Raw genomic sequence first — 10,284 nt, forward strand, 5'->3', positions numbered from 1 at the left:
CAACTGTAAATTCTATGCAATTTAAAGCCAGTCCAACTCTTTCTGATAAAAATGTAGCTGTAAGTGTAAAACACCCGGGATTTAGCAGTCTTAGTTGAGTAAAGAATGTAGGCTATCTCATTTGTATGTTTTACACCTATCACCTGTTGAAATAATATTTTGGTTATACTAAACAGAAGATTAATATCACCTGTTTTGTTTTGTTTTTACTTTAACGTTATTAGAGAAATGTACATTAGGTATGTGACTCGCGTTATTTTTCCACTGGTTGTAGGTGGGGACAGAGAGAGTGGTACGGAGGCGCCTGGAGTCTTCCAGGCAAGGGGGCGACGGTAGTCCGGCCCAGGCCTGTGGGCGGAGAAAAGTATCTAGATAGTATGATGCAGTCATGAGTCATGTCTGAATTTTCACGGCCCCGTTCAATGGACAGGGAAACTGTGTCCTCGGGTACTGAGTGGCAGAGGCCGGACTCGAACTCCCAGTTACAGCGTTGTCCACCTGACACCTCCCAGCGGCCCTCGAGAGGGTGAGACGGGATTCGAACCTGGTGCAACTCCCGGGGCCCGGGCCCTGGCGCCGCGTTACCGTCGCTCCATCTCCCCTTAGGGGTGAGTCAACCGTTCACAACGTTCACAACGGACTCCCGGGCTGCGCGGCCTGAGGGGCCAGGAGCCCCTTAGGATAGCTCCGGGTAACGCTCACCTGCTGACAGACGCCGAAGCCGCAAACGCTCCTCTTTTCTCTTCACGCCAGCTCAACCGCGCCAGCGGCCTACTTCCGCTCCTCTCCCACGAATCCCCAGCCGAATCTTCCTCTCCTCCCACCCCCTGAAGCTAACCCAGCCAATCATCTCTCAGAGAAACCGCTTTATCCCCGCCCCATTTCCATCTGCCAATCACCGCTGGCTCGAGCGCTGTCCTTCCCACCCCCTTAAGTGAGCGCCGCGCGCCACCGCTCGGCAGTTGGAGGCGCTGCTCCCGGCGGGACGCGTCTCCCGGAAGGGTGAGGCGAAGGGAGGGCCATGCTGGTGCGGGAACCCTCAGGATTGGCCGAGAGGAGCCCCGCGCTCTGACTTTTCCCATCCACGCTCTGGATATCCGAGTCGGAGACGTTAGGGATTGGTTCCCGGTGGACACCAAAAGAAGCCAAGAGATGGTCCCGCGGGCCCGGGAGGGAGCTCCACAGATTGGTCTGGGGAGGCTCGGCGCGCACCGCCCGAAGCTCCAGGATTGGCTAAGGGGGGCAGCTCGCGCATCCGGAGAGCGTTGACGGTGATTGGCCAGAGGGTGTGCCCGGCTATTTGAAGGAGACGCGCGGAGAAGATACACATCTCACTCCGTAGAGGTGGTGGGAGTTTTTGTGCGCAGCGCTGTCCGATTGACCCGACAAGGCGCAGACGCGGGCCTGGCCCCAGTTCCGGCTTTAGCCGATATCCGGTGAGGCGATGGCCAAGGTGTCGGTGCTGAACGTGGCGGTGCTGGAGAATCCGAGCCCTTTTCACAGCCCCTTCCGGTTCGAGATCAGCTTCGAGTGCAATGAGGCCCTGGCGGATGGTGAGGCTGGACCTGTGTGGACCCCCACTTTCCCCCGTCTCCCGGGTCAACCCGACATCCCCCATGAAATAACCCTACAATCCGTATCTCCGTCCTCCTCTCCGCCAGCTCCAGCCTCCGCGTGGAGACTACCTCCTACCCCGGCCAACCCGACCCCCTCCGTCCCCACGGATACTCCCGTTTCCCCCAATGGAGACCTCATCATCCCCTCCCTACCCTTTTCCTGCGTAGCTCCTGGGCTTCCTATGTAGAGACCTTCTTAGCCGCTACTCTAATTTTCAGAGACCCTCAGCCACTTCATCTTCCTTGTAGCAAAAACCACCCTCCCCCCCATCTTCTATTTCTGTATAGATTTCTTCTAGTTTTGTTCCAGCCACTCAATCCCCTCTCCTCTGTGGTGATACTCCCACCTCACTTTCTTCCTGTGGAGACTCCGACCTCTAGCCTCCCATTTTTTATTTATATGGAAACCCCAGCCTCCCATTTCCTCTATAAAAACTTAAGCCTTTCCCCCATTTTCCCTGCGGAAGCCTCTCCCCCAACCTCCCTTCCTTTTTTTCCCATTGGAACCCCACCTGTGTCACCCTTTTCTCCTGTGAAGACCCTCTACTCTGACAAGACCTCATTTACCGCCATCTCCCCATTTGTCTCCCAAAAATCCACTCCCCAACCTGCTGGTATTTAAACAACCCCACCCACTTCTTGTTTTTCACCCTGAAGTACTTAACCTAGAACCTAGTTTCCTTCCTCCTTAGCCCAGTCTCAACCCTCTACTCTTGAGCTCCACCTGGGGAATTGTAGGCTGGCATCTAGCTTCAATCTTTGAGGATAACGTGGTCTCTCCAGCTCCATTCCTCCATCACTGTGGGCTCCGATTTACACACTCAGACCTGATAGGTGGTCTAGCCAGGCAAGCATTAGTCGGTTCCCACTGTTTGCCTGAGAGGTTCCAATTGACCTACTGCTGTAATTCTTCTAGCACTTTTGATGGGCTGACCTAGTCTGGAGGGTAGGTGGGCTGGGCTGAGCTATGATGGTATCCAGCTTCAATCAGCTGGGAGGTCACCACCTTTGAGGCATCTTTTCCAAGTTGCTTTCACTGATGTACTTATTCATCTGTGTGATATAAAGGAGGACATGGCTCTTATCTCGCAGATGAGAAGATAAGAGCCACAGAATGAAAGACCTTTCTAGGAAATGTCTATATAACAAAAAAAAAATCTAAGGTTGCCCAGGGAGTCTTAGTATCACTTTCAGGAGGAAGTACAGGCATACCTCATTTTATTTACTTCATGGATGTTGCGATTTTTACAAATGTACGGCAAGACCTTCAACCAGCAAAAAGATTACTACTCACTTTATTGCGGTGGCCTGGAACTGAACCCACAGTATATTCGAGGTCTGCCTATTCTCCAGTAGACCATTTCACTTGGTAGTTAAAGAGAGAAGAGGCAGCAGCTGAGGAGGTGGAGATCCGTGAGGCCAGAGTGTGTGAACTAGCGCCTCTTGGTGGTAGGTGAGTGGTTTGTCTGCAAAGCTCACCACTTGGATTAGCTTGGGGTTGATAGTTTGAGATGTGTTTGCTTGGGTTGGGCCAGAGGATCAGTTCCTCTTTGGTTTCTCTCCTTTTTAAACTATGAAGTTTACTTGTAGCAAACTATAGAATAAGCCCAGTTAAATCCTACTGAAACAAGGCAGGTGTAAATAAATAAAGTTTAGAATATCACTGTGGAATAAAGATTTAATTTTAAAGCCTGGAGGAGATGTAAGGAGCTAATAGATTAAAGGATTCACAGTTCCCAAATGGCAGGAGATCAGGTTTCAATGAGCCTGTTTGTGCTCCTTGCATTTTAAAAATGGTTGTATATCTATGAAGCCCCAGCCCTATTATTTTTCTAATCTGTTTATAGAATCAGAGTAGGAAAGTTCCAAAATCAACCTGCTGATCATTATTTTTTAATAGAAACGGAATGACTTCTCCAAGGTCACATAGCTGGTTGGTAGAATTATTGATACTAGAGCTTGTCTCTGAATTCTGAGTCCAGAGTTCTTTATCTCTGCTATAACCTGGGAAAGAAAGAATGCATCCTCAATTTTAGAAATGGAACAAATAGAACTGATCGTAGAATTTATGTCCACATCAGAACACTCAAAGAGAGTAAAGGGTGTGCTATTATTAATTATACTGGACAATAAAGCTTTTGCTTACAGAAGTTCAAGCTGGAAAGCAAAGTCTAGAGATCCAGACTCTGGTTTTTCCCCTTAGGGCTCTCCGTGACTGACCTCCCAGCTTGCTTTCTGCCTCTTCCTGGCCTTCTTCCCACAGCGCAGGAGAATTCGTTTCCTGCCTGCCTTCCAAAAGATGGAGCAGGCTTTAGAAGTCTCTCAGATCCTGGAGAAATTTCAGTCTTATTACCTCAACACTACAACTGTAGATCTGACAAGCTACCCAGGCACCAGTCAGTTGATCTTGTTTCCCAGGAGCTCCATGCCGCTTTTGTTCTCTTTCTCCTCAGCATTTAGAATTAGATGCTTCCAAAACCTGGGTCCACATTTAACACATTAGGTATGTTTTTTTGCCCATTTAGATGAGAAATTCAGCAGACACTCCTTGAATAAGTTATGGGGCCAGATGTTCTGACCCACAGCTAACACTATGGTCTGACCAAGGTTCTTCTGCATAATTACAAAGATTAAGTGATACACAGAAAAAGGCCTCCTAGATAAGTTTTTTTTTTTTTTTTTAATGGCAGGAAACAGGTTCTTCAGCTAGTTCAACTATAATATTTTTTGTCTTTCATAATGGCATTGGTTTCATTTTTGTTTTTAAGCATAGTGGAGGAGCATCTCGTGCAGTGGTTAGATTGTAAGGTTAGGGCATAAAGACAAAATGTAATGCAGTCAAGTTACCCTTGAAATTGCTCAGAACGTTAGGTACACATGTTACATGTATATAATTTTGTCCTGTATTTGATAGGAATGAGTTTTTGTGCTAATGGTGACTGATGTATCTAATTCTACAGAGGAGTGAGTTATATTAAAAAATGAAGTCATTTAAGAATACTTCAACTCAAAATACTTCAGCTTTAAGATGAGTCCACTATGTAGGTCCTTTTGTCTTCCACAGATGATTTTATCAGCTACTCCAGCTCTTAAGTCAATTTCTGTGTTCCTCCGTTAATTCTCTGGTTACTTTCCTATTAAGGGAGCCATTGTGGCCCACTTGCCTGGCTGCCCATGCAGTGTGTTTTCTCTTCCAGTCAGCACCCACACAGTCTTTGTTTAGGTTTTGCTAACAGTATTGAACGTCAAGTGCCTGTGGCATGCCCAGGGCCTGCTGTATTTCAGTCTCCTTTCTATCTCCCGCCAGCACATTAGTTAAAAGCACACATACGTGATTCCACTGGTGATGGGAAAGTGGTCAGAAGGAAAGATACCAAAATCTAGAGCTGTGTGAGAAAGGTGAGAACAGAGTTAGCTGGTTTTCTGTTGTTCTAAAACACGTCTAGTTGTATCACTACCTGTAGCAAAAATAAATCAATAAACTTAACCTTCCCTGAAAACAAGAGACTAGAATTTCACTGAACCCCAGTGAGCCCAGGGGTCACCGTATCCTACAGACCTGCTGGGATCCCTAAGTAGGCCTGGGTGAAACTGCAAAGGGACAGGAAGCCACTGTATCAAGGAATAGCCTGGGGTTCAGGTAGCCAGCCTCTGTAGTCGTGGCCCAGCATCAGTGTGCTTCTGAAGTTAGATATACTTGCGGGACACTGGACCAAGGAACAGCAGCTTCCAGGGGCATTTGCTTCCTGTGAAAATCACAGCTTGTGAAACTTCCCCCGGTTGCTGGACCGGTAGGTTGTGTAATTTCAGAGAACCTAAAATAAGTTTCAGGTCTCTTGCCAAGCTTCCCTGTACTAGTGTGACCTTGCCCCTGATACACTTGGACCTTCTGCAAGAGGCAGCAGTCACTAGGAATTTCCTGTGATTGATGGGCAGGGTCTCCTTAAGCACTTTCTTTCATCTTGCCAGAACATACTCTGGGATGGGATCCCCTGTACTGGATGACATGCCAGAAAGTTGGGGTTCAGAGGATCACCTTATGAGATTACATTTGTTGACTAAGTCGCTGTTGTTTGCAATGGCCAGGAGCAAGCATAACTTGGTGCTGGATCCGGAAGACCTGGGGACTGGCTGGCTCCCCCAGTGGCCTCGTCTTCCCCCTCCTGCTGGCTGGCTCCCCTACTAGATTGGAATCTGCTGCCCTGCCCCAGTTGTCGAGGGATCTACTCAGTTCGGTGGCACCGGTCCCTGTGTGTGAAAGAGGATGCTGCTTCCTATCCCAGCACCCAGTGGGCAGGGCCCTGAAATGGCCCAACTCCCTGCTGTTCCCTCCTCAGCACACCACTGTCACGTGGGTCTTAATTCAGCCTCTGCCATACGGTTCACACTCAGGCTCTGAGAGGCCCAAGTTTCCCCAGAGGTGCACAGTCAAGGTCACCTGGCAAAACTAGGCCCACAGGAGAAATTCCCCACTGGATGTAAGAGCTTCCTGCCTGCCCCAGTGTTTAGGACTACAGTGCCTGGCACTTATTGCCCAGAGGATGTCAGGTGTTATTGAGAATAAGAATCTTTTGCTACATTAAGTATATGTACAGAACAGCACAAGAAGACCCTTTCCCTGCCTTCTTGCCGCTGAACTGCTTCAATTCCTTACCACCCTTGTCCTTGCAGACCTGGAGTGGAAGATCATTTATGTCGGCTCAGCTGAGAGTGAGGAGTTTGATCAAATCCTAGACTCAGTGCTGGTCGGTCCTGTCCCAGCAGGGAGACACATGTTTGTCTTTCAGGTAAGAAAGGCGAGGCCTTAGGCCTTGACACCCAGAAGCATCTGCTTCTACCCAAAAGCACACAGTGTGGGTTGGTGGTCAGAAGTTACAGTTTAGATCCTGGCTGTGCTCTCAAGAACTGTCTGACCTCTCAAAGGTACTTCAGATACCTCCCTTTCCTCCACCTCTGTGTCATGGCTGTTACCATGAGCCACTAATTCATAGTTCATCCTCATTATTCATGGGAATTATGTCCTGTGAAGTCACTGTGAACAGTGCATTAGTGACTATAAACCATTGCCCCTCTAGGAAATACAGGGTTAGGTTCCTCTGTGTCGCATTTTTGTCAACCAATCAATACATAACTTTGCTTTAGGTTTATTTAAAATACCTTATTTAGTATTATTATTGTTGACTCATTAACGTTGAACTCATAGCCAACAGTATATAACTTGTACCTGAATGAAGTTTATCTAACATGGATTTTTCTCCATAAGACTCATCACAGCTTCTTGTGTTTAGGGACATTAGATAGTACCTAGCACTGTGCTTGGGGCCATTTTAAACAACAGAATCCTCAACAAAAAGCACAGAAATGCAAAAAAACAGGGCACTAAACAGATCACAAAAAAAAACACTTGTTTGCAATATGAGTTGAAACGAGGTGGAGCATCGCCTGGACTTAGGCTGGGGATATGCGCATCAAGTAACTCAGGTTTTTCCCATTTTGTACATATCCTTGTATGACCATGAAAGTGCCCCCAAGTATTGATTTGGGGGTTGCAAATAAATGTTAGCAAGTAGGCAAATTTGCAAATATAGAATCAGTGAATAATGAGGATTTGCTGTAACTGTTAAGAGTCTAACCTAGTATCAGAAGGATTGTGAAAAATGCAGATTTAGTGTGATTCTTATACACACTGAAGTTTGAGAGCCTCTGCTCAAATCCATTCACTCACTTCCATCTCCGCTGTTCCCACCCGAGTCTAAGCAGCCTCATCCATCATCTAATCTTCCTCTCTCACCTATATCACATCCACCAGCAAGCCCTTTCTACTCTACAATCAAAGTGGGCTCCCTCGGTGTGCGATCCATAAATTGCTCCATGCTTGCTATAATGTTCTGCTGGCAGTAGCTGAAGTGTACACATTTTGAACAACTCTGAGCCCCGTGTTTTTACTTTGAACCAATTATATAGCCAGCCCTGTCCATAACGACACACCCGAATTTGTCCACTCTGTCCTTCTGTCTGGTCTAGGCCACTATCCTCTCTGCAGGGTACGACCCCTGCATGATTGCCCTGTTCCCACTAAGGCTTTCTCCTATCACACACCTCCACACACTGCCACTGGAATCATCTTTTCAGACTGTGGGAATAATGCACTTACCTTCTGTTAAATGTCTCACTTTTTTCCCCAAGTCCTTACCTGGTCCAACAGGCCCTGGGTATCCTAGTACCTACCTCCCCACCTGTTCAACCTCATGCTGCCCTCCCCATGGCTCACCACACTCCTCCTCAGCACCATTTACTTCTTGGTGGCACCTGTCACATTCAGCATTGTATAGGCATTTGCATGATTGAGTCTCTTACCCATTCAGTTGAAAACTCACGAGAGCAGAGGTCATACTTTCGGCTCAGTAAATGTTGTTTGAGAATCTTTGTATTACTGGTCAAGGCACAACTGTGGCAGTCGATGCTAAGGCCCAGGATGTATTTCCCCTAGGCCGACGCCCCCAACTCATCCCTCATCCCAGAGAGTGACGCTGTTGGTGTGACTGTGGTCCTAATCACCTGTACCTACCATGGACAGGAGTTCATCCGTGTGGGCTACTATGTCAACAACGAGTACCCTGACCCTGAGCTGCGGGAGAACCCACCCTCAAAGCCAGACTTCTCTCAGGTATGGCCTCACTGCACTTCCTGCTTCCGACTGGCAGGCTCCTTTGCACTTGGGAGAGTTGAGTCATTGGAATTGGGAGCCAAGGTTACTTCTTAAGGTTTTCAAACAGTGCCCAGATCTTGCAACACTAGGCTAGAGTGGGAGAAAGAGAGAGAGGTCTTTTTTTCTCAGAAGCATGCCTCACAGAGTCAAGATTAGATAGGCCCCAGCCCTAAATCATGGTACACAGGCATTCTCTAGAGTCCCACATGTGTTGTTGGTGGTGATAGAATAAGCAAGGTCTGCTCTTACTGGGGTAGGGGTTTAGGGGTACCCTGGCTCTGGAAGTAATGAGAGGGAATGCTGACAAGTTGACGTTCTTCATCCCGCCCAGCTGCAACGGAACATCTTGGCCTCAAATCCCCGGGTCACTCGTTTCCACATCAACTGGGACAACAACACGGACAGTCTAGAGGCCATAGAGAACCAGGACCCTGCCCTAGGCTGTGGCCTCTCCCTCAGCTGCACCCCTATCAAGGGCTTGGGGCTCCCTGGCTGCATCCCTGGCCTCCTCCCTGAGAACTCCATGGACTGCATCTAACTGGAGGACTTCAGGCCTTACCTGGGCCCAGCCGGGACTGCAGCCAGTCGCCTAACACATCTGGAAGGGGCAGTCGGGCCTCCTGGAGAGTACTGTGGGGGCCATCCACTACATCCAGACCAGTCAAACTTGTCCCCAAGGAAGGAACAGGCCTCAGGTCTCTCCCAGCCCTGACCCAGAAGGATCATCTCACCTCCACTGCCCAGGCCTATAAGAAGCAGGTACTTCAGTTCTTAATTCTTTCTGACTTGTGTCCTTTCTCTCTTTCACACTATAAATTCCACCTGCAGGCTATTGTGTTACCATGCTCTTGTGAGTACCATCGATCCACAGCTCTTTCCACAGACCTCCTGGGCCTGCCTTGAGGTTTTGATGGTCAGTGGCTGGCAAGGCTCTGGCCCTGTTGGGCCAAAGGCTCTTGTCATTCCTTTTTCTTCCCAAACATCTGAGTAGATCCACCCAGCTTTCTGGAGTCCCAGGCAAGGAATCTAGGTAAGAAGCTGGACTTGGCCACAATTTCGGTCCTCCTCCCAGGACGATTTGTAGGTTTTTTCAATCCAAAAGCCCCTGGAAAACTTAGTCCCCAAAAGTGTGATCAGCAGGATGCTGAAGAATGATGGGTGACTGTCCTCTCAGTCATGACCACCTTTTTGTTGCTTCTTAACTGGATCTGAATTTCCCTGAAGGCTTCCACTGTGGGAAGATGGCATGTTGGAGGGGCCTGCTGTGCTTGGTCTGTCTCATTGTTGGCATCAGGGCCCTTCTGTGTCTGGCTGCCTTGATCTGTCTCTGCTAAGACCTCATGCTTTCACCAGCCACAGAGTGACTACAGCCCTGAAAAGCAGTAGGGACTCTGAAAACCTCCCCTCCTCCTGCCATGCTCCCTGCCGTGCTCTCATCCCCTTGCTGCTACATAGATGCTGTTGTCATTGCAGTTTGTATATTAAAGGGTTTTTATATTAAATATGTTTGGTTGTCTAAAAATAAAAGGCACTTCATCTAGACTGATTGTTTCTGCTTTTGTCTCAGATGAACTGAGGCAGCTTCGTCCATCTCGCCTCTCCTTGAGACATGGTGGAGGGTCCAGCCAGTGGGTTGACTTCCCCTTGTCCCTTGCTCAGCTTCTTGCTCTAGTCTTAATTGGTTGTATAGTTGTAATCCAGACAGGTTCAAGAAGGGATTTTTCTTTGATGCAACCCAGCTGTTCTGTAGATAGAGCATAATCAGTGTTTTTTGGAAGTTGACCTTGACCCACAGGAAAAAATTAACATTGTACTCCAAAAACACACACAGCCTCAGTTTTATTAAATTTTACTTAACCTTACTTTGTAACCCCACAGCCAGAGGTGGAGTGGTTTGGCTGGTAGCTATTTCCCCATACTTCACAGAAGAGCCCAGACTCTTCTTTCTCTAAGACTATG

At 48.1% G+C, this 10,284-nt stretch overlaps 1 protein-coding gene across 2 annotated transcripts; it reads left to right on the forward strand.

Annotated features, from left to right (window-relative positions):
• Positions 1 to 1,171: 1,171 nt before the first annotated feature.
• Positions 1,172 to 9,867, forward strand: ASF1B (anti-silencing function 1B histone chaperone). 2 transcript variants are annotated; one of them, XM_016162151.2, is made up of 4 exons: positions 1,172 to 1,553; positions 6,288 to 6,403; positions 8,107 to 8,283; positions 8,657 to 9,867. In XM_016162151.2, exons 1-4 carry the CDS (start codon positions 1,445 to 1,447, stop codon positions 8,861 to 8,863), a joined length of 609 nt encoding a protein of 202 aa, XP_016017637.1. In that variant the 5' UTR covers positions 1,172 to 1,444; the 3' UTR covers positions 8,864 to 9,867. The 2 variants fall into 2 exon arrangements, with proteins under 2 accessions (XP_016017637.1, XP_016017638.1); XM_016162152.2 differs by having other exon boundaries at positions 8,194 to 8,283.
• The last annotated feature ends 417 nt before the right edge of the window (positions 9,868 to 10,284 follow it).

The sequence above is a fragment of the Rousettus aegyptiacus genome, unplaced genomic scaffold, assembly GCF_014176215.1.
Source record: "Rousettus aegyptiacus isolate mRouAeg1 unplaced genomic scaffold, mRouAeg1.p scaffold_m13_p_16, whole genome shotgun sequence".
In the NCBI taxonomy this organism is placed as follows: Eukaryota; Metazoa; Chordata; class Mammalia; order Chiroptera; family Pteropodidae; genus Rousettus; species Rousettus aegyptiacus.